This window comes from Saimiri boliviensis, chromosome 5 (genome assembly GCF_048565385.1).
Source record: "Saimiri boliviensis isolate mSaiBol1 chromosome 5, mSaiBol1.pri, whole genome shotgun sequence".
NCBI lineage: Eukaryota > Metazoa > Chordata > Mammalia > Primates > Cebidae > Saimiri > Saimiri boliviensis.
This window is the reverse complement of record NC_133453.1, coordinates 39,353,981-39,378,573: the sequence shown is the minus strand read 5'-3', so window position 1 is coordinate 39,378,573 and position 24,593 is coordinate 39,353,981. Positions and strand designations below refer to the sequence as shown.

Below are 24,593 nucleotides of genomic sequence, written 5' to 3'. Positions count from 1 at the left end.
CATGGTGCTGGTACCAAAACAGAAACACAGACCAATAGAACAGAACAGAGGCCTCAGAAGCAACACCACATATCTACAACCATCTGACCTTTGACAAACCTGACAAAAATAAGCAACAAGGAAAGGATTCCATGTTTAATAAATGGTGTTGGGAAAACTGGCTAGCAATGTGCAGAAAGCAGAAACTGGACTCCTTTCTGTCACCTTGCACTAAGACTAACTCCAGATGGATTAAAGATTTAAACGTAAAACCTAACACCATAAAAACACTAGGCAAAAGGTAGGCAAAACCATCCAGGACAGAGGTATAGGCAAGGACTTCATGACTAAAACACCAAAAGCAAAGGCAGCAAAATCCAAGATAGACAAATTGGATCTAATTAAAATTCAGAGCTTCCGTACAGCAAAATAAACCATCATTAGAGCAAATTGGCAACCAACAGAATGGGAAAAAATTTTTGCAGTCTATCCAAGGGCTGATATCCAGAATCTACAAAGAACTAAAACAGATTTACAAGAAAAAAACAAACAACTCCATTCAAAAGTGGGCAAAGGACATGAAGAGATACTTTTCAAAAGAAGACATATATGAGGCCAACAAACATATAAAAAGATGCTCATCATCACTAGTCATTAGAGAAATGCAAATCAAAACCACATTGAGATACCATCTCACACCAGTCAGAATGGCGATCATTAAAAAATCTGGAGACAACAGATGCTGGAGAGGATGTAGAGAAATAGGAACACTTTTACACTGTTGGTGGGAGTATAAATTAGTTCAACCATGATGGAAGACAGTGTGGGGATTTCTCAAGGATCTAGAAATAGAAATTCCATTTGACCCAGCAATCCCATTACTGGGTATATACCCATAGAAATATAAATCGTTCTACTATAAAGACACATGCACACGTATGTTCATTGCAGCCTTGTTTACAATAGCAAAGACCTGGAACCAACCCAAATGCCCAACAATGATAGACTGGACAGGGAAAATGTGGCATATATACACCATGGAATACAATGCAGCCATAAAAAACAACGAGTTCTTATCCTTTGTAGGGACTTGGATGAATCTGGCAACCATCAGTCTCAGCAAACTGACACAAGAATAGAAAATCAAACATCGCATGCTCTCACACATAGGTGGGTTTTGAACAATGAGAACATGTGGACTCAGGGAGAGGAGCATCACACACTAGGGACAGTTACAGGGGGGTTAAGGGAGGTACAGCAACAGATGGGAAGGGTGAGGGGGATAACATAAGGAGAAATGCCGGATATAGTATGCACCTATGCAACAACCCTGTGTGACCTGCACATGTACCCCAGAACTTAAAGTAAAATATAATAAATAAATAAAAAAGATGTAAAGATATAAGTAGAATGATTGTCATTTTGAGAAAGTCTAGAATTTGGTGTACCTTTAAATTCATACTCATTCTCATTTTAAACTATAAAATTATTTATAATAAGGAGAACATATGTTATTTCCTATAATATAATAGTTCTATTAAGAATTCCACTGAAGTAACTTCCCAGGCTTTCAAATTTTCTTTGAATTTACATTTTGTTAGTGTTGTTACACTTTCAGCTGAATTAGCAACCCATGAGATTAATTTGCATTACTGGCATCTCAAATCACTTTGCTTTTCTTGAAAGGTTTCTATCCTCCTTTCTTGATTGATAAGTAGGAATATTTAATATATGTAGACACACTTCCACTTGGAGACATTTGAATACATTTTCAATTTATTTGTATTTAATTCTTAAAAATAGATTATTTTGTATCCCTAGTCTTAGAAGGGCAGGCACCTTGAGCTCAAGGTCTTCTTTTGGGTCTTGGCTTTGAAAGCTACCTTATAATTTTGATTCTGGGAAAACTAAGCTTGTGTTCTCCCTTTCAGCTAAGTTTAGATTGTTGTTTTAGCAGCTAATTTCTGTTAGAGATGAATCTAAGTTCCTTCTCTCTGGATTTGTACATATACTTCTCAAATTTACCTTTGATAGTGATGAGTCTCCTTTTAAAATGCCTGAATGGTTATCTTTTAATTTTACTTCTGGTGGAAATAAGACATTTTCCATTTTTCTGTCTGGCATGCTTTCTGATTGATGTTCACCTAAAGGTGGTATTTTGCCTGCTTTTATTATTTCCAGGCTAGAAATGGTGCACAATGGGTGCACTTCTGTGAGTGAAGGTGTTGATTCATCACTGTTAGCAGCATCAGCAGATGAATTATCTTGGTCCAATTGGTTCAAAGTTGGCATAGTCAGGTCTGTCTCATAATCATTATCCAGTAACTAGAAAATACAGCAATAAAACAAGCTACCAATTAATCAATATTGACTAGAAAATTTTCTAAATTAAGAAAATGACAAAATTAATTGTACTCGTATCCTTTATCATAACAAATTACCATTAATATTTGTAAATTTTATGTTCCTTAATAAAGAAACATGAGAAATTATTTACTTGCCTGAAACCATGAACTGTAGAATACTATCCATAAAAATGATAAACAGTGGTTCTCACATATCCAAATTTATAAATCGGCAACATCTCAAAACAAAAAATCTGAGGGTCTGACATTTTACTGTTATTATACTGTCACTAATATATCATGAAAGAAAGGAAATTTTAATAGCAAATTTGCAAAGAAACAATATCATAAACCACAACTATATAAGAAAATAAAGAGAATGTTAATAGCACCACAGTACAAAGAACAATATTGTAAAATAAAGGATAGCCTGTTAAATAAATTTAGCTTTGTGAAAAATTCTCTATATTATCTTCTTTTACTCTCCTTGAAGTGGGGAAAACAGTGATAAGTACTAACTCTTCATTTGGTATCTGGGAACCACTGACCTAGGAATGGAAATCATTAAATCCTATTTGTCAAGCAGTAAGTGAACATTTTACTCTTCATTGGTTTACATGGGGATCCACTGCTTTATGGAATGAATACCTTATGTAAATTTAGCTGAAAAGCAAATTATAGTATATAAACTCTATGCTTTGTTTATTTCTATTATAAACTATAGAATATTGTTTCCTGCACAAAGTTTACAATTTGACAAATTAAAAGATTTTGGTGACAATGAGTTAAAAGCTGCAGTTAAATCTATGGTGTATATTTATAAGATCTTATGTAGAATTTCATGCTTTTTTCTTGTTTCTCTTTCTTTTCTTCTTCAACACATTTTGTCCCTATCTTCATATTTTTAAATGTTATGATATTTTATGCAGAAGGCTCTTTCAAGAGTGTAACTATACAGATATTGCCATAATAGAAACTATGAAACAACTGAGTAACTTCTTGGATGTCTTTCTCTATCCATAAGTATTTCTCCATTTATAAATATTTTATCCCTTTATAAAATAATGACTATTAAAAAGTTCTCTTCCAACTTCCCTTACCTCATTTGAAGTAGTTTCATCTTCCTCATTTGCAAGAGGGAAATCTGATTAAACAATTAATAAGAGTATTTTATTTTATATAAAAACAATAAACACATTTATATGTATGTACATTGATAAAATAGCATTATATTTTTTCTCACTAAAAACCAAGAGTGACTTAAATCAAAGCAGCTATCCAAACATAAACACTACTTAGTAAAAACAAGCTGATGAATCTCTGGGAAGATGGGGTGTGGTAAACAACATTTCAGTTCCATAAATACAAGACACAAACACAGGCTATATTTCTTAAAAGTTGAGAGGAAATAAACTCCAAATGATAAGTGATAGGACTGGGGTTGGAATAAGAAAGTTGTGTGAAATCAGAGAAAATAGGACCGTTCAAAGAAGGCTGGTTGAAATACTTGTAACATTTTCCTAGAAATATAAGGAATACATATTTATGTAAAAAAGGAAAACCTAAAAGGGACTAAAAGAAAATAAATAATTGAGACAAAATTCTAGCAAAAAAAATATTGCTATGGTCACAACTACATGACTTCATTCAGGTCTTTTATTTTTTTCTTTTAATTGTAGTAAGAACAATTCACATGAGCTCTATCCTCTTAACACATTTACAAGTGCAAAATATAGTAATGTTAAATATTAGCACAATGTCGTAAAGCAGATCTGTAGAACATCATCGTCTTACATAACTAAAACTTCATACTTGCTGAAAAGCAATTCCCTATTTGGCCCTCCCCCTAGCCTCAGACAATCAGCATTTTACTCTATTTCATATACCTCACACACATGGCATCATGTAACATTTGTCTTTCTGTGACTGGCTTATTTTACTTAGTATAATGTCCTCAAGTTTCATCCACATTGTCACATATAGCAGGATTTCCTCCTTTTTTAATGCTGAATGATATTCCATTGTAGGTAGACAGCCATATCATTTTTATTGCACTTCTCAGATATTGTGTTTTGTACAAACTGAAGGTCTGTGGCAACCTTGCATTGAGCAAGACTACTGGTGCCATTTTTCCAACAGGATGTGTTCACTTTGTGTCTCTGCATCAGATTTTGGTAATTCTCAGAGTATTTCAAACTTTTTCATTATTATAGTATCTTTTATGGTGTTTTATGACCAGTGATCTTTGATGTTACTATTATAATTGTTGAGGGGCACCACAAATCACACCCATTTAAGATAGCAAACTTTCTTTAAAAATGTAACTTTTAAATACAATTGTACATGTGCAGGTTTGTTAAATAGATAAACTTGTGTCATGGGGGTTTGTTGTACAGATAATTTCATCACCAGGTATTAAGCCTAGTACCCATTAGTTATTTTTCCTGATCCTTTTCCTCCTCCCACCCTCCACTCTCTGATAAGCCCCAGTGTGTGTTGTTCCCCTCTATGTGTCCATGTGCTCTCATCATTTAGCTCCCACTTATAAGTGAGAACATGTGGCATTTAGTTTTCTGTCTCTGCATTAGTTTGCTAAAGATAATGGTCTCCAGCTCCATCTATGCTCCTGCAAAGGATGTGATCTCATTCTTTTCATTGCTGCTTAGTATTCCACGGTGGATATGTACTAAATTTTCTTTATCCAGTGTACCATTGAAGGGCATTTAGGTTGACTCCATGTCTTTGTTATTGTGAATGGTACTGCGATGAACATACTCACGCATGAGTCCTTATAAAAGAATGATTTCTATTCCTTTGGGTATGTACCCAGTAATGGGATTGCTTGGTCAAATGGCATTTCTGTCTTTAGGTCTTTGAGGAATCACCACACTGTCTTCCACAGTGGCTAGACTAATTTACACTCCCACGAACAGTGCATAAGTGTTCCTTTTTCTCTGTAACCTTGCCACCATTTGTTATTTTTTGACATTTTAGTAATAGCCATTCTGAATGGTGTGGGATGGTATCTCATTGTGGTTTTGATTTGTATTTCTCTGTGATCAGTGATGTTGAGCATTTTTTCATATGCCTGTTGGCCATGTATGTCTTCTTTTGAAAAGTGTCTGTTCATGTCCTTTGCCCACTTTTTAATGTTTTTTTTTTTTGATACATTTGTTTAAGTTCCTTATAGATGCTGGATATTAGACCTTTGTAAGACAGCAAACTTAATTTATAAATGTGTGTGTTCTAACTATGCCAGTGAGCAGCTGTTCTCTCATCTCTCTTCCTCTCTTTTGCCTCTCTATTCCCTGAGACACAACAATATTGAAATTAGGCCATTAATAACCCCAAAATGCATCCAGATGTTCAAGAGAAAGAAGATTTGCACATCCCTCACTTTAAATTAAAAGCTAGAAATTATCAAGCTTACTGAGGAAGGCATGTTGAAAGCTGAGATAGGCCAAAAGCTAGGGCTCCTGCACCAAACAGCCCAGTTGTGAATGCAAAAGAAAAATTCTTGAAGAAAACTTAAAGTGCTACTCCAGTGAACATACAAATGATAAGAAAAAAAAAACTGCTTATTGCAGATATGTAGAAAATTTTAGTGGTCTGGATAGAAGATTAAACTAGCCACAAATAGTCCCTCAAGCCAAAGCCTAATCCAGAGAAAGCCCCTAGCTATTTTCAATTAAATGAAAGCTGAGAGAGGTAAGGTGGCTGAAGAAGAAAACCTTGAAGCAAGTAAAGGTTGGTTCATGAGGTTTAAAGAAAGACAGTATCTCTGTAATACAAAAGTGCAAGGCAAAGCAACAAGTGCTGATGTAGAAGCTGCAGCAAGTTACCTAGAAGATCTAGCTAAGATGACTGATGAAAGTGGCTACACTAAATAGATTTTTATTGTAGATGAAACAGCCTTATACTGGAAGAAGATGTCATCTAGGACTTTCATAGCTAAATGGAGAAGGCAATGCCTGGTTTCAGCGCTTCAAAGGACAGGCCAATCCTCCTGTTAGGGGGCTAATGTAGCTGGTGACAAGTTGAAGCCAATGCTCATTTACCATTCTGAAAATCCTAGAGCCCTTAATATTCCTGTCAAGTCTACTCTGCCTGTGCTCTATAAATGGAATAACAAGGCATGGATGACAGCACATCTGTTTGCAGTATGATTTACTGAATATTTTAAGCTCACTGTTGAGACTTACTATCCAGAAAAAAAGGATACCTTTCAAATTATTACTGCTCAGTGACAATGTACCTGGTCATTCAAGAGCTCTGATGGAAATGTATGAGGACATTAATGTTGCTTTCCTATCTGCTAATACAGATCCATTCTGCAGCTCACAGATGAAGAAATAATTTCAACTTTCAAGTCCTCTTACTTCAGAAATACATTTTAAGGTTTTAGCTACCTTAGATAACTCTTCTGAGGGATCTTGGCAAAGTAAATTGAAAACCTTCTGCAAAGGATTCACCATTCTAGATGCCATTAAGAACATTTGTGGGCTAGGTGCGGTGGCTCACGCCTGTAATCCCAGCACTTTGGGAGGCGGAGGCAGGCAGACCACAGGGTCAGGAGTTTGAGACTAGCCTGGCCAACATAGTGAAACCCCATCTCTACTTAAAAAAAAAAAAAAAAAATCAGCCAGGTGTGGTGTAAGGCGCCTATAATCCTAGCTACTTGGGAGGCTGAAGCAGGAGAATTGCTTGAAGATGGGAGGCAGAGGTTGCAGTGAGTCGAGACGGTGCCACTGCATACCAGCCCGGGTGACAGTGTGAGACTTTGTCTCAAAAAAAAAAAAAAAAAAAAAAAAAAGAATATTTGTGCTTCAGGAGAGGAGCTCAAAATATCAATATAACAGGAATTTGTAGGAAGTTGATTATAACTTTTATGGATGTCTTTAAGATGTTCAATAAAACTTCAGTACAGAAAGTAACTGCAAATGTGATGAAAATAGCAAGAGAACTCGAATCAGAAGTGAAGCCTGCAGATGTGACTAGATTTCTGCAATCTCATTATAAAACTTGAACGGATGAGAAGTTGCTTCTTATGGAAGAGCAAAGAAAGTGGTTTCCTGAGATGGAATCTACTGCCGAAGATGCTATGAACGCTGCTAAAATGACAACAAAGAATTTAGAATACTAAATAAACTTGGCTGACAAAGCAGTAGCAGGTTTAAGAGGACTGACTCCAATATTGAAAGAAGTTCTACTGTGGCTAAAATGCTATCAAACAGCATCACATACTACAGAGAAATCTTTCATCAAAGGAAGAGCCAACTGATGCAGCAAACTTCATTTTTGTCTTATTTTAAGAAATTGCCACAGCCACTCAAACCGTCAGCAACTACCATCCTGATCAGCTGCCAGCCATTAAGATCAAGACTCTCCAGCAGCAAAAAGACCACAACTCACTGAAGGCTCAGATGAACATTTATATATATATATATATATAGATAGATAGATAGATAGATAGATAGATAGATAGATAGAGAGAGAGAGAGAGAGAGAGAGAGAGACCAAGTCTCATCTCACTCTGTTGCCTAGGATGGAGTGCAGTGGGCTAGAATGCAGTGGTGTGATCTCAGCTCACTGCAACTCCACCTCCCGGGATCAAGTGATTCTCATGTCTCAGCTTCCTGAGTAGCTGAGAGCACAGGTGTGAGCCACCATGCCCAGCTAATTTTTGTATTTTAGTAGAGATAGGGTTTCACCATGTTGGCCAGGCTGGTCTCGAACTCCTGACCTCAGGTGATCTGCCCGTCTCAGCATCCCAAAGTGCTAGGATTGCAAGCTTAAGACACTGAACCCAGCCATTCTCTATATTTTTTGAGGTAGGGTCTTGTTCTGCCACCCAGGATGAAGTGCAGTGGCACAATCCTACCTGATGCACTGCAGCCTTGAACTGTTGGGCTCAAGCAATCCTCCTGCCTTGACCTCCGAGAGTGCTGGGATTACATGCATGAGCCACTGTGCCAACCAGTAATGAAGTATTTTTTAATTAAGTCATGTATATTGATTTTTTTACATAATGTTATTGCACACTTAATAGACAACAATATAGTATAAATATAACTTTTATATGCCCTAGGAAAACCAGAAATACACATGACTTGCTTTATTGCAAATATTTGCTTTATTATGGTAGTCTAGAACTGAACCTGCAATGTCTCTCAATTACCTGTGTATAACACATTTTCTTTGTCCATTCGTCTATGATGTTTAGGTTGTTTCTACATCTTGATGATAGTAACATGGCAATGAACATAGGAATGCAAATATTGCTTTGAGATGCTGATTTCAATTCTTTTGGATAGACTTCCAGAAGTGAAATGGCAGGATCATATAATTTATCTATTTGTCATTTTTTTGAGTAACCTCCACGCTGTTTTCAAAAGCAGATGCATCTTTTTACATTCCCACCAACAGTGTACTAGGGTTTGAATTTCTTCACATCCTTGCCAACAGTCGTTGATTTCTTGACTTTTCAGTAATACCCATCCCAACAGGTGTGATATCTTATGATTTTGATTTGTGTTTCCCTGATGATTAATGATGATGAGCACCTTTTCATATACTTGTTGGACATTTGTAATGTCTTCTTTGGATAAATATGTATTCAAGCGCTCAGCCCATTTTTAATTGGTTCTTGTGGGTTTTTTGTTTGTTTGCTTTGTTTTGTTGCTATTGAGTTGAAGAAGTTCCTTATATGTTTTGGATATTAGCCTCTTATCAGCTATGTGGTTTGCAAATATTTTGCCCCATTCTGTAGATTTTCTCTTCACTCTGTTGTTTTCTTTACTGTGCAGAAGCTTTTTAATTTGGTATAGCCCCATTGTCTGTTTTTGCTTTTGTTGCCTGTGCCTTTGGTGTCTTATCCAATAAATTATTGCCCACACCAGTGTCAATGAGATTTTCCCCTATGTTTTCTTCTAGGAGTTTTACAGTTTTCAGTCTTACATTTAAATATTGAATCCATTGAGAGTTGATTTGTCTTTATGGTGTTAATCAAGAGTCTAATTTCAATTCTTTTGCATGTGAATATCCAGTTTTCCCAACACCATATGCTGAAAAGATTATTCTTTCTTCATTGTGTATTCCTGGCACACTTCTCAAAGATCAGTTGACCACATTTGCATGAGTTTATTTCTGGGCTCTCTCTTCTATTTTATTGGTCTATATGTCTATCTTTATGCCAGTCCAAGCTATTTTAATTACTATAGCTTTGTAATATATTTTGAAACCAGAAAGTGTAATACCTCCAGCTTTGTTCTGTTCTCAAGATTGTTTTGATTATCCAGAGTCCTTTGTGGTTTTATATAAATTTTAGGACTGCTTTTTCTACTTCTGTGAAAAATACCATTAGAATTTTGACAGCAATTGCACTGAATCTGTAAATTGCTTTGGGTAGTATAAATTATTATTGTATAGAAACACAACTGATTTTTCTGTGTTGGTTTTATATCCTGCAACTTTATTAAATTCATTTACTGATTCTAACAGGTCTTTTTGTAAGGAGTCTGTGGAATTTTCTATATGTAAGATCATGCCATCTGCAAACAAAGATGATTTACTTCTTCCTTTCTGATTTGGATACCTGTTATTCTTTTTTTTTCTTGCCTAACTGCTCTGACTAGGACTTCCAGTACTATGTTCAATAGAAGTGGCAGACTGAACATCCTTGACTTGTTTTTGATCTTAGAGGAAAAGTATTCAGTTTTTCACTGTTGAGTATGGTATTTGCTACAGGCTTTTCACTTATAGCCTTTATTATTAATATATTGAGTTAGTTTATCAGTATTTCTAGTTTTTTGAAGGTGTTTATCCTGAAGGCTGTTGAAGTTTGTCAAATACTTTTTTCACATCTGTTGAGATAATCATGTGTTTTTTATCCTACATACTGTCGATGTAGTGTGTCACATTAATTGATTTCTGTATGATGAAATATCCTTGCATCCTGGAGTTAAATTCAACTTGGTCATGGTGTATGATCCTTTTAATATGCTGTTGAATTCAGTCTGACAGCATTTTATTGAGTAGTTTTGCATCTATATTTATTGAGAATAAAAGAAGACACACAAGAGATAAAGAGAAAAGAACCAAAGCTTATCAATACAAAAAAATCAATGAAAGACAAGGAAAGACAGCATGACAGAAAAAGATGGGCAAAAGTATTACAAGACAGACAGAAACAATGTAAAAAATAGCAATAGTAAGTCTTAATAGTTCAATAATTCTTTAAGTATAAATGGATTAAACTCTTCAATTCAAAGACATAGAGTAGTAGAATAGATATAAAAACAAGACCCAATGTATTTTATGTAGAGGGGACTTACTTTAGGTTTAAGAACACATATAGGGAGAGAGATTGAAGATGGCTCATTACTAGCAGCTCAGGTTTGTAGCTCCCAGTGAAAGTGCAGAGAATGAGAGAACACCACACTTTCTGACAAGTTTTTGTTGCTCACAGACCAGGAGATTCCCAGCGAAGAAACCCCATGGGTTGCCAGCGCGACTCTTGTGGCTGGTGCTGCAGTTTTGCTGCCACCCCTGCGCAGCGGTTCTTGGTGCAGAGTAAACGGGACTGGGTCCCCTTTTGGTCAATGTTTGGAGCTCTGGGAAGGCAGAGTCACCTATTTAGCTGATTGAAAAGGGGACTCAAGAAGGAAGCCAGACCAGAGATTCCCAGGCAGAAAAGCACCACAAATCTTAATGCTGCTGTTTTGGCCGGCACAGTGGGTTGCTCAAATTCCGACGCTGGGAATCAACAAGTTGGACATCCACTCAGAGACCTAATTTGAAAGTCAGTAACTACAAAGATGACAGGTGGATAAATTTATAATGATGGGAAGAAACCAGCGTAAAAAGGCTGAGAATACCCAAAATCAGAATGCCTCTCCCTCTACAGGGGATCACAGTTCCTCATCAACAATGGAACAAGGCCCGATGGAGAATGAGTGCATTCCATTAACAGATTTAGGCTTCAGAAGGTGGAAAATAAGAAACTTCTGTGAGTTGAAAGAACACGTTCTAGCGCAATGTAAAGAAACTAAGAACCTTGAAAAAAGGTTCTATCCTAACGAGAATAGACAATCTAGAGAGGAATATAAGTGAATTAATGGAACTGAAGAATACAATATGAGAACTCCACGAAGTAGGCACAGGTTTTAACAGTCGAATTGACCAAGCAGAAGAAAGGATATCAGAGGTCAAAGATCAACTTAATGAAATGAAATGAGAAGACAAGATTAGAGAAGAAAGAGTAAGAAGGAATGAACAAGGTCTCCAAGAAATATGGGACTATGTGAAAAGACCTAATTTATGTTTGATAGGTGTACCTGAATGTCATGAAGAGAATGAATCTAGGCTGGAAAACATTCTTCAGGATATTATTCAGGAAATCTTTCCTAACCTAGTAAGGCAGGAAAATACTTATCTTCAGGTAATACAGAGAACACCACAAAGATATTCCTCAAGTAGAGCAACCCCAAGACACATAATCGTTAGATTCACCAGGGTTGAAATAAAGGAGAAAATTCTAAGGGCAGCTAGAGAGAAAGATCAGGTTACCCATAAAGGGAAGCCTATCAGACTCACAGCAGATCTCTCAGCTGAAACTCTACAAACTAGAAGAGAGGGGGGTCAATATTCAATATCCTCAAAGAAAAGAATTTTCAACCCAGAATCTCATATCCAGCCAAATTAAGCTTCATAAATGAAGGTAAAATAAAATTTTTCATGAACAAGCAAGCACTCAGAGATTTCATCACCACCAGGCCTGCTTTACAAGAGCTTCTGAAAGAAGCACTATACACAGAAAGGAACAACCAGTATCAGTCATCCCAAAAACTTACCAAAAGGTAAAGAGTATCTCCATAACAAAGAATCTATATCAACTAACGGGCAAAATAGCCAGCTAGCATTAAACAACAATATTAAACTCACAAATATCAATATTAATCCTAAATTTAAATGTATTAAATGCCCCAATCAAAGACACAGACAAGCAAATTGAATAAAAAGTCAAAACCCATCGGTGTGCTGTATCCAGATCCATCTCATAAGCAAGGACACACAAAGACTCAAAACAAAGGGTTGGTGGAAGACTTACCAATCAAATGGAGAGGAAAAAAGAAAGAAAGAAAGAAAAAAGAAAGAAAAGAAAGAAAAAGAAAACAGGAGTTGTAACTTTCGTCTCTGACAAAACAGACTTCAATAGTAACAAAGACTAAAAGAAACAAAGAATGACATTACATAATGGTAAAAGGATCAATGCAACAACAGGAGTCAATGATCATAAACATATACACACCCAATATAGGAACACCCAGGTGTTCCTATATTGTTCCTATAAGACAAGTTCTTAATGACATATGAAGAGACTTGGACTCCCGCACAATAATAGCAGGAGACTTTGACACCACATTGTTAATATTTGACCGATCAACAAGATAGAAAATTAACAGGGACATCCATGATTTGAACTCAGACCTGGAACAAGTAAACTCAGTGAATATTTATAGAATTCTTCACCCCAGGTCCAAAGAACATACATTTTTCTCAGTATCATATTACACCTATTTTGAAAGTGACCACGTAATTGGAAGTAAATCACTCTTTGGCATTTGCATAGCATTTCACAGACTTAAATGAAATATTGGTTGGCTGCTTGTTTATTTTCTTCCCTTATTCCTTCCTGTCTCCGCTGTTAAGCACAATTATTGGCATAAAAGAGGTTTTTAATACCTATTTTTAGATTGCATTCCAGCCTGGGCAATAGAGCAAGATTCCTGTTCTCTCTCCCCCTTTCTATTTCTCTTTCTTTCTTTCAAAAAAAAAAAAAAAAGGAAACTAATAAAGTTGAAAATTTTCTGGTAAGATTGAGCAAGGAAAAAGAAAGAGGACAAAGGAATTCCAGGAATATTAAAAAAAAATAAAAATAAAAAAAAGAACACACATAGGCTGAAAGTGAAGGAATGGAAAAAGAGATCCCATGCAAATGGAAACCAAAAGAGAGCAGGAGTGGCCATATTCATTAAAAAAAAAAAAAAAAAAAAAGACTTCAAGTCAAAAACTGTAAAAAGGTGCAAAAGGTGCAAAAAGGTCATTATAGGATGATAAAGGATCAATACATCCAAGAGGATATATCTGTTACTGATACTTTGTGATAAATTCCCAAATGTAATGCTAATCTAATTTCCTTCTTCCTCTACCACACTTTCTTTTACAGATGCACATACACACACTCCATAAACACCCTCCTCTATATAAAAGAGACCAATAGCTCCAGTTCACAATGTCTAATAAAAATGCCTTTTCACAGGTCATAGTTAATATTTAACATTTTTCTCTTCCTTAAAAAAGTAAAGGAGCACTGGTGAAGCATGGTGGCTCATGCCTGTAATCCCAGCACTTTGGGAAGCCAAAGCAGGAGAATTGCTTGAGCTCAGGAGTTTGAGACCAGCCTGGGCAAATGGCAAAATCCTGTCTTTATGAAAAAAATACAAAAATTAGCCAGGCATGGTGGCGTGTGCCTGTAGTCCCAGCTACATGGGAGGCTGAAGTGAGAAGACTGATTGAGCCCAGGAGGTCAAGGTTGCAGTGAGCTGTGGTTGTGCGACTGCACTCCAGCCTGGGCAACAGAACTAGACCCGGTCTCAGAAATAATAATAATAATAATAAAATAAAATTTAAAAATAAAATAAAGCAGAATTAAAACTTTTTAAAACTCTTAATAGGGCCTAAGACTTTTCTTTGAAAGTATCACACCCACCATATGCCAAAACTATAGCAAAATGCATATTTATTTCCTAACAAAAAAGAAATCTACTTAAAGCAAATTACTAATTGTCTTTTTGTGATATAATCACTTTGATTTCAATTAACTTAATAGTAAACAAAAAAATCGAATTAGTTTCTTACCTACTGCTATAACATTTTCAAGTTCCTCTTCAGATGGATTACTTTCTGTGCTTTCGGATGCCTCATCCATATTAGTTTCCTAGAAGCAAAAAAAAAAAAAGAAAAGAAAATATATTGGGAAAAAATTTAAAAAACTAAAACATTTTCTTCTGCCTTCATAACTACATTTAATACAATATAACTTCCCACCCAACCCAAATTTACAGAAGGTAAGAGAGAGATGGTTTTGTGAGAAAAGCAATTGAAAGAGCATTATTATTATTATTATATATACTTTACTGCACTTTAGGTTCTGGGGTACATGTGAAGAACATGCAGGATTGTTGCATAGGTACATATATGGCAATATGGTTTGCTGCCTCCATCCCCTTCACCTATATCTGGCAATTCTCTCCATGTTATCCCTCCCCAATTCCCTACCCCCCACTGTCCCTCCCCTAGCCCCCCGACAGACCTCAGTGTGTGATGCTCCCCTCCCTGTGTCCATGTGTTATCATTGTTCAACACCCACCTATGAGTGAGAATATGTGGTGTTTGATTTTTCTGTTCTTGTCAGTTTGCTGAGAATAATGGTTTCCAGATTCATCCAAGTCCCTACAAAGGACCCAAACTCATCGTTTTTTATGGCTGCATAGTATTCCATGGTGTAAATGTGCCACATTTTCCCTGTCCAGTCTATCATCGATGGGCATTTGGGTTGAATCCAAGTATTTGCTATTGTAAACAGTGCTGCAATGAATATATGTGTAAATGTGTCTTTATAATAGAATGATTTATAGTCCTTTGGATATATACCCAGTAATGTGATTGCTGGGTCAAATGGAATTTCTATTTCCAGGTCCTTGAGAAATCCCCACACTGTCTTTCACAATGGTTGAACTAATTTACACTCCCACCAACAGTGTAAAAGTGTTTCTATTTCTCCACATTCTCTCCAGCATCTGTTGTCTCCAGATCTTTTAATCATTGCCATTCTAACTGGCATGAGATAGTATCTCAATGTGGTTTTGATCTGCATTTCTCTAATGACCAGTGATGATGAGCATTTTTTCATATGTTTGTTGGCCTCATATACATCTTCTTTTGAAAAGTGTCTGTTCATATCCTTCACTCACTTCTGAATGGGTGTGTTTGTTTTTTTCTTGTAAATCTGTTTTAGTTCTTTGTAGATTCTGGAGATAAGTCTTTTGTCAGACGGGTAGATTGCAAAAACTTTTTCCCATTCTGTTGGTTGCCGATGCACTCTAATGATTGTTTCTTTTGCTGTGCAGAAGCTCTGGAGTTTAATTAGATCAGATTTGTCTATTTTGGCTTTTGTTGCCAATGCTTTTGGTGTTTTGATCATGAAGTCCTTGCTTATGCCTATGTCCTGAATGGTTTTGCCTAGGTTTTCTTTTAGGGTTTTTTATGGTGTTAGGTCTTATGTTTAAGTCTTTAATCCATCTGGAGTTAATTTTAATCCATCTGGTGGATGGATTAAAATTAACTCCAGGTTAAAATTAACCCATCAGATAGGGAGTCCAGTTTCTGCTTTCTCCACACTGCTAGCCAGTTTTCCCTAAAACCATTTATTAAACAGGGAATCTTTTCCCCATTACTTGCTTTTGTCAGGTTTGTCAAAGATCAAATAGTTGTAGATGTATAGTGTTGCCTCCAAGGCCTCTGTTCTGTTTCATTGGTCTATATCTCTGTTTTGGTACCAGTACCATTCTGTTTTGATTACTGTAGCCCTGTAGTATAGTTTGAAGTCAGGTAGCATGATGCCTCCAGCTTTGTTCTTTCGCTTAGAATTGACTTGGCTATGTGGGCTCTTTTGGTTCTATATGAAGTTTAAGGTGGTTTCTTCCAGTTCTGCGAAGAAGGTCATTGGTAGCTTGATGGGGATAGCATTGAATCTATAAATTACTTTGGGCAGTATGGACATTTTCACGATATTGACTCTTCCTAACCATGAGTATGGAATGTTTCTCCATGTGTTTGTGTCCTTGAAGAGGTTCTTTACATCCTTTGTTAGTTGTATTCCTAGGTATTTTATTCTCTTTGTAGCATTTGTGAATGGCAGTTCATTCTTGATTTGGCTCTCTTTAAGTCTGTTATTGGTATATAAGAAAGCTTGTGATTTTTGCATATTGATTTTGTATCCTGAGACTTTGCTGAAGTTGCTTATCAGTTTCAGAAGATTTGGGGCTGAGATGATGGGGTCTTCTAAATATACAATAATGTCTTCTGCAAATAGAGATAATTTGACTTCCTCCTTTCCTAATTGAATACCCTTTATTTCTTTTTCTTTCCTGATTGCTCTGGCTAGAAATTCCCATACGATATTGAATAGGAGTGGTGAGAGGGGGCATCCTTGTTTAGTGCCAGATTTCAAGGGAATACTTCTAGTTTTTGCCCATTCAGTATGATATTGGCTGTGGATTTGTTGTAAATAGCTTTTATTATTTTGAGATACGCTCCATCAATACCTAGTTTATTAAGAGTTTTTAGCATAAAGTGCTGTTGAATTTTGCCATGGCCTTCTCTGCATCTATTGAGATAATCATGTGGTTTCTGTCTTTGTTTCTGTTTACACAGAATTACATGTATAGACTTGTGTATGTTGAACCAGCCTTGCATCCCTGGGATGAAATCTTCTTGATTGTGATGGATAGTCTTTTTGATGTGCTGTTCCAATCGGTTTGCCAGTATTTTATTGAAGATTTTTTGTGTCTATGTTTATTATGGATATTGGCCTGAAGTTTTGTTTTTTTTTTGTTGAGTCTCTGCCCGGTTTTGGTATCAGGATGATGTTGGTCTCATAAAATGATTTGGGAAAGAGTCTCTCTTTTTGGATTATCTGGAATAGTTTCAGAAGGAGTGGTACCATCTCTTTGTATGTCTGGTAGAATTCGGCTGTGAACCCATCTGGACCTGAGCTTTTTTGGTTGGTAGGCTATTAATTGCTGCCTCAACTTCAGACCTTGTTATTGGTCTATTCAGGATTTTGACTTCTTCCTGGTTTAGGCTTGGGAGGGTGGAAGTGTCCAGGAATTTATCCATTTCTTCCAGATTTACTGGTTTATGTGCATAGAGTTGTTTGTAGTAATCTCTAATGGTGGTTTGTATTTCTGTGGGATCAGTGTGATATCCCCTTTATTGTTTTTTATTGTATCTATTTGATTATTCTCTCTTTTCTTTCTTATTTAGCTAATGGTCTATTTTGTTGATCTTTTCAAAAAACCAGCTCCTGGACTTACTGGTTTTTTGAAGGGTTTTTGCATCTCTATCTCCTTCAGTTCTGCTCTGGTCTTAGTTATTTCTTTTCTTCTACTAGCTTTTGAGATTTCTTTTTGTTTTTAATCTTGCTCCTCTAGCTCTTTCAATTTTGATGATAGGGTGTCGATTTTAGATCTTTCCTTACTTCTCATGTAGGCATTTATTGCTATTAATTTTTCTCTAGACATTGCTTTAAATGTGTCCCAGAGATTCTGGTACATTGTGTCTTTGTTCTTATTGGTTTTGAAGAACATCTTTATTTCTGCCTTCATTTCATTGTTTATCCAGTCAACATTCAGGAGCCAGTTGTTTAGTTTCCATGAAGTTGTGTGGTTCTGACTTAGTTTCTGAATTCCGAGTTCTAATTTGATTGCATTGTGGTCTGAGAGACTGTTTGTTATGATTTCCATTCTTTTGCATTTGCTGAGGAGTGGTTTACTTCCAACTATATGGTTGATTTTAGAGTAGGTGTCATGAGGTGCTGAGAAGAATGTATATTCTGTGGACTTGGGATGGAGAGTTCTTTAAATGTCTATTAGGTTTGCTTGTTCCAGGTCTGAGTTCAAGTCCTGGATATCCTTGTTAATTTTCTGTCTTGTTGATCTGTCTCGTATTGACAGTGGAGTGTTAAAGTCTCCCACTATTATTGTGTGGGAGTCTAAGCCTCTTTGTAGGTCGTTAAGAACTTGCTTTATGTATCTGGGTGCTCCTGTGTTGGATGTATATACATATTTAGGATAGTTAGCTCTTCTTGTTGTATTGATTCTTTTACCATTATTTAATGCCCTTCTTTGTCTCTTTTGATCTTTGTTGGTTTAAAGTCTACTTTATCAGAGACTAGGATTGCAACTCCTTTTTTTTTTTTTCTCTCCATTTGCATGGTAAATCTTACTCTATCTCTTTATTTTGAGCCTATGTGTATCCTTGCATGTGAGATGGGTTTTCTGGATACAGCACACTGACGGGTTTTGACTTTTTGTCCAATTTGCCAGTCTGTGTCTTTTTTTTTTTTTTTTTTTTTTTTTTTTTTTTTTTTTGTGACAGTTGTCCGAGTTAGCTGAGATTTTATTTTTATTTTGGACCAAAAAAGAAAAAAAAAAAAAAAGCCAATTGAATTGTTTTGCAGCTGGAGGCATGGGCAAGGGGAGATCCCCAGGCAGTAAACTCCCCACAGGTGGGCTGAGGGTTAGGGCTGAGCATCGAGTGGGTCTCCTGTTCCCTGTGCTCCCCTGCACAGCAGCCTCCCTCTCAGGCTCTGGGGCAGCCTCAGGAGGGGCAGGTTGGGAGGGGCTGTTGCAGCTGTTCACTTGGGCAGGACGTCGGAGGACTCGGACGACACCAGCCTCCCATCGCGGGTCTCAATCTTCTTCACAATCACAGCTTTGGTGGACCTGGTGCGGCTGAAGGTGGAGCCCCCGCCAGAGCCAAAGCTGGAGCCCAGGCTGTAGCTGAGGCCGGGGCTTGTGAGGCCCCCATAGGCAGAGCTCAGACCACCTGCATAGCCGCTGGTGGTCTTCGTGTGGATACTCATGTTCTGCATCCTGGACTCCAGCCGGCTCTCCTCGCCCTCCAGTAGCTTGCGGTAGGTGGTGATCTCGATATCCAGGGCCAGTTTGACATTCATCAGCTCCTGGTAGTCACGCAGCTGCCGTGCCATGTCCTGCTTGGCCTGCTGCAGGGCTTCCTCCAGTTGCTGCTGCTTGGCACGAGCATCCTTGAGCGCCTGCTCCCCACGATGCTCAGCATCTAAAATGGTGGCCTCCAGGGAAGCCCTCTGGCCTTTGAGGCCCTCGATCTCAGCCTGGAGCCGGCTGATGTTCCGGTTCATCTCAGAGATCTCAGTCTTCGTACGCCGCAGGTCATCCCCGTGCTTCCCAGCCAGCTTCTGCAGCTCCTCTTACTTGATCTGGTATACGCTCTCCGCCTCAGCCCGGCTGCTATTGGCGATCTCCTCATACTGCGCCTTGACCTCAGCGATGATGCTGTCCACGTCCAGGGAGTGGCTGTTGTCCATGGACAGCACCACAGATGTGTTGGAGATCTGGGACTGCAGCTCCCGGATCTCCTCTTTATACAGCTGCCTGAGGAAGTTGATCTCGTCAGTCAGTCCTTCCAGGCAAGACTCCAGCTCTACCTTGTTCATGTAAGCTTCATCCACATCCTTCTTGATGACGATAAATTCATTCTCCATCTCTGTACGCTTATTGATCTCTTCCTCATACTTGTTCTTGAAGTCCTCCACCAGCCCCTGCAGGTTGCCAAGCTCCGCCTCCAGCTTCAGCTTCTCCTGGCCCAGAGTCTCCAGCTGCCTCCTCAGGTTGTTGATGTAGCTCTCAAACATGTTGTCCATGTTGCTCCTAGCCATTTTCTGCTGCTGCAGGAGACTCCACTTGGTCTCTAGCATCTTGTTCTGCTGCTCCAGGAACCGCACCTTGTTGATGAAGGAAGCAAACTTGTTGTTGAGGGTCTTGATCTGCTCCTTCTCCTGGGTACGCATGGCCTGGATATTGGGGTCCACGTCCAGCTTAATGGGGTTCAGCAGGCTCTGGTTGATGGTGACGGTGGTGATGCCTCCCATGCCTATGCTGCTGGCCCCAGCATAGCCTGCACCCAGGCCACCACGGAAGCCAGTGCTGCTCACTCGGGAGAAGCTTGAGGAGCTCGAGCGGGCACTGGGCCCACTCGTGAAGGAGCAGCTGCTGAAGGCCCCAGGGCCAGAGGTGGACACTCTGTAGGATTTCTGGGTCACCCTGATGGACATGGTGGAGGCAGGAGTGAAGGCAGGCGGGCTGAACCAGGGAGAGATTCCAGAAGGAGCAGAGAAGCTGCTTCTTGCCAGTCTGTGTCTTTTGATTGGGGCATTTAGCTCATTTACATTTACAGTTAACATTGTTATGTGTGAATTTGATCCTGCCATTTTGATGCTAGCTGTTTGTTTTGCCTATTAGTTGACACAGTTTCTTCATTGAATCAATGCTCTTTACCATTTGGCACATTTTTGGAGTGGCTGGTACTGGTTGTTCCTTTCTATGTTTAGTGCCTCTTTCAGCAGCTCCTGTGAAGCAGGCCTGGTGATGATGAAATCTCTAAGCAATTGCTTGTTCATAAAGGATTTTATTTCCCAAAGAGCATTAATTTAAGGAGCCATATACTCTGGCTAGGAGTTGATGTTTCAAAGACAGACTATCCAAAAAATGCTAGAGTATTTTGAATGTAGGAGATAAATATTATAAGATAAATTACATAATGTTATATCTTCAGGGAGTATGAGAGGATATCCCCAGGAAACAGATTACTTTTTTTATTAGAATACATTATGCCCTATGAGTTAAAAGTGATGTATCTCTTTACAAAATTCCAAGGAGAATTATAAGGTAAAGGTGCTATAAGATACTGATCTTTTAATAAGAACCCAAAGTTCTTACTCCCTTTAATAAAAAGCCCTTCAAAGTATCACTAAAGCATAAATAGTGTCTTAGTAAATAGTAATCTGTTTATTCTACAGCAATACAACTCTGCCCAATTATCACTGAGGCATTTAATAAATGAAACTATCAATATGTTACTACATTTTAGATCTGTGATTGTAGCCAATGTTTTATGTATCCACTAAGAGAGCTATGAATCTTTTATTTCCAGTTCAATGTGTTTATGTTAGAATGTATTTCTAAATGTTAAATCTTGCTCATATATCTGATAAGGGTTTAATGTCCAGAATATACAAAGAACTCTTACAACTTAACAATAAAAACAAAAAATAACTCAATTTTAAAATTGGCAAAGGATCTGAATAAATTTTATCTAAAGAAGATATATAAATGTCCAGTAAACACATGAAAAGACGTTCACATCATTATTCGTTAGAGAAATGCAAATCAAATCCACTATGAGATATCACTTCAAACCCAGTAGGATGGGTATAACAATAATTATTATAATTAAAAAGGGTTGGTGAGGATTTCGATACTGCATATATTGGTGGTTAGAATGTAAGATGATGTAGCTGCTGTGGAAAACAGTCTAAAAGCTCCGCATAAATCTAAACAGGGAATTATCACACAATCCAGCTTCCACTCCTTTATATATACACAAGAGAATTAAAAACATTTGTTTACACATAAACTTGCATAGAAATGTTCATAGCAGCATTATTCATAGTAGTTTTTAAGTAGAAACAACCTAAATGCCTATCAGCTGATGAACGCATAAACAAAATGTGGTATGTCTAAATAATGAAATGTTATTTGGAGAGAGAAAACAATGAAGTACTGGTACAAGCTACAACAGGGGTGAAACTTGAAAGCATAGCAAGCCAAAGAGGCAAATCACAAAGGACAACATATTGTATGATTCCATTTGCATGAAATGTCTAGAAAAGGCTAAAGCTATAGAGTTAGAAAGTTGACTACTTGCTGTCTAGGGCTCGTGGAGGGGATAGAAAAATTGGGAGGTATTGGCTAAAGGGTATGGGTTGCTTTTGCAGCTGATAAAGATGCTCTAAAATTGACTGTGGTGTTGGATACGCAACTCAGTGAATATACTAAAGGCCACTGAGTTGTACACTTTAAATGGGTCATTTGTATGGTATATGAACTATATCCTTATAAATTATCAATAACTATTAAACCTTATAAATTAAAACCTTATAAATTATCAATAAATATTCATTGAATGATATACTATTGAAACAGGTAAGTACCTGATCCATGAAAAGGATTTTATATATAATGAACAAAAAAATTTGATCATTACTTTTAATTACCACAATCTCATCTTAATAAAAAGTATTAAAATCTATATATAGGAGAATGTATTATGTCAATTACCTCACGATCCTTAGGTTCCAATTTTGGCATTAGAATGTTTTCTAAATAGTTAGCTTTGTCTATCCATGTATTCAGGCTTCTATATTCTTTTTTCATATTTTCCAGCCTAAAGAAAGAAATCAGTTACGAATGAAAAAAGCAAGTGATAGAAGAAAATATATGGCATGATTCACAGAAGAATACATGCGGTGTGATCCATTTATAAAATGTTCTAAGAGAGACAAATTAACAATATATTGTCTAGGGATACAGTCAAAGGAAAGAGAATGATTACAACAAAAATCAAAGTACTAGTTACCTGGGGATAGTTAGGGAGAGGGATGCAATCTCACAAGAGTACACAAAACATATTTCTGATATTAGTGGTGGTGTATTCCTTAACCTGAACCATAGATATGTATACAATGGGCTTATTATCATTACTTTGGCTATACACATATGTTATAGAAATTATTCGATATATAAACTATTACTCTTAGTATTTAAAGTATATGACTTAGTCTGTTTGGGCTGCTATAACAGCATACAATAGATTGAGTGACTTAAACAACAGACATTTATTTCTCACAGTTCTAGAGTCTGGGAAGTCCAAGATCAAGTGCTGGTAGATCCAGTGTCTGACGAGAGTAGTCTTCCTTGTTTGCAAATGGCCTTCTTATATCCTCACATGGTGGAAAGAGATGGATCTTGTGTCTCTCTCTCTTTTTATAAGGGCATTAATCCCATAATTATAACAATCCCACCCTCATGACCTAATCCAACCCTAATTATCTTCCAAAGGCACTACCTCCAAATACCATCACATTGGGGATTAGGATTTTAACATATGAATTTGAGGGGAGACACAAACATGCACATAGATATTATATGTGGTACCATTTGCAATTGAGAGAAATGTAAGCAAACGTAAGGATGCTGTATTAAATAATAACTGCTTAAATTAACTGCAGTTCATGCTGTACTACTGTAATAATTTTGTGGTCGCCTATTGTTGCTATTGCAGTGAGTATTCATTTTTAATGCCATGTGACACTAATCATCTCTGCGTGAGACGTCTCTCCAGTAAATAATTGCATGTCATTGTAAAAAGTGATCTCGTGGTTCTTTGTATTTTTCTTTCTCTCTTTGTTTTTTTTTGGTGTGTTTTTGTGTGTGTGTGTGTGTGTGTGTGTGTGTGTGTGTGTGTGTGTGTGTTTTGAGATACGGTCTGGTTCTGTTGCCCAGGATGGAGCACAGTGATGCGATCTCAGCTCAGTGCGATCTCAGCTCCACCTGCCAGGCCCAACTAATTCTCCCACCTCGGCCTTGAGTAACTACATGAGCATGCTACACCCAACTAATTTTTGTGTTTTTTGTGACATGAGGTTTCACCATATTGCCCAAGCTGGTCTCAAACTCCTGAGCTCAGGGAATCCTCCCCTCCCAAAGTGCTGGGATTACAGGTGTGAGCCACTGCGACCAGCCCTTGTATATTTTTCACTGAGCTTAGTAGTGTAAACCTTGAATAACACTATGGGACCTGTATGAAATGCCACTAGTGATGCTAGAAGTGCTCCTAAGAAACAGAAAAAAATTATGACATTACAAGAATAAGTTGAGTTGCTTGACATATACCAGAGATTGAGGTTGCCCACCATTTCAAGATAAACGAATCCAGCATAAAAATTCATGAAGCCATTGCTAAAACCACACAAGCAGGTGCAAAAACTTTGCACTTTTTATAAAACCTAAAATATTTGCTGACTGTTTATGTTATTGGTGGGCTTCCAGTCAACAGTAGACTATTAGTAGTTAAGTTTTAAAGGGGTCAAAAGTTACATATGAATTATCAACTGCATGAGTAGGAGGTGGAAACCCTAACTTTCCATTGTTCAAGATTAAACTCTGTTAATATTATCTTTGCAACAGCCTCAATTACATTTATCATCTTAATAAATGTAATTTTACTCACTCTTCTTGAACATGCTGTAACCCCAATTCAAGCTTATGACTCCATACTCCTAGTGAGTCTTTACCTAATGACCCAGTAGTCCTACACTGACCATATAGTTAATCCTACCTCCTGATGACCTATAGGAACATTATTAAGTCTATTCGTGACACCTTAGTAATACAACTTCACTTTAACTTGATTATTTTATTATCTTTAGGTCTACTAACTAATATATTAATGGTCTACCAGTGATCATGCTGTAGCCGAGAAAGCCTATTGCGAGGCCACCACATATTAATCATTCAAAAATGCCTACAGTACAGAATAATTTAT

At 37.3% G+C, this 24,593-nt stretch overlaps 1 protein-coding gene and 1 pseudogene across 1 annotated transcript in view; both read right to left on the bottom strand.

Moving 5' to 3' along the window:
• Positions 1–1,863: 1,863 nt before the first annotated feature.
• Positions 1,864–24,593, bottom strand: part of C2CD6 (C2 calcium dependent domain containing 6) — a 92,921-nt gene continuing 70,191 nt past the window's right edge. Inside the window, 4 exon segments of the mRNA XM_074400171.1 lie at positions 1,864–2,304; positions 3,425–3,468; positions 14,244–14,322; positions 22,328–22,433. Coding sequence (XP_074256272.1) covers positions 1,864–2,304; positions 3,425–3,468; positions 14,244–14,322; positions 22,328–22,433 — 670 coding nt within the window.
• Positions 18,805–20,320, bottom strand: LOC101052449 (keratin, type II cytoskeletal 8 pseudogene; annotated as a pseudogene).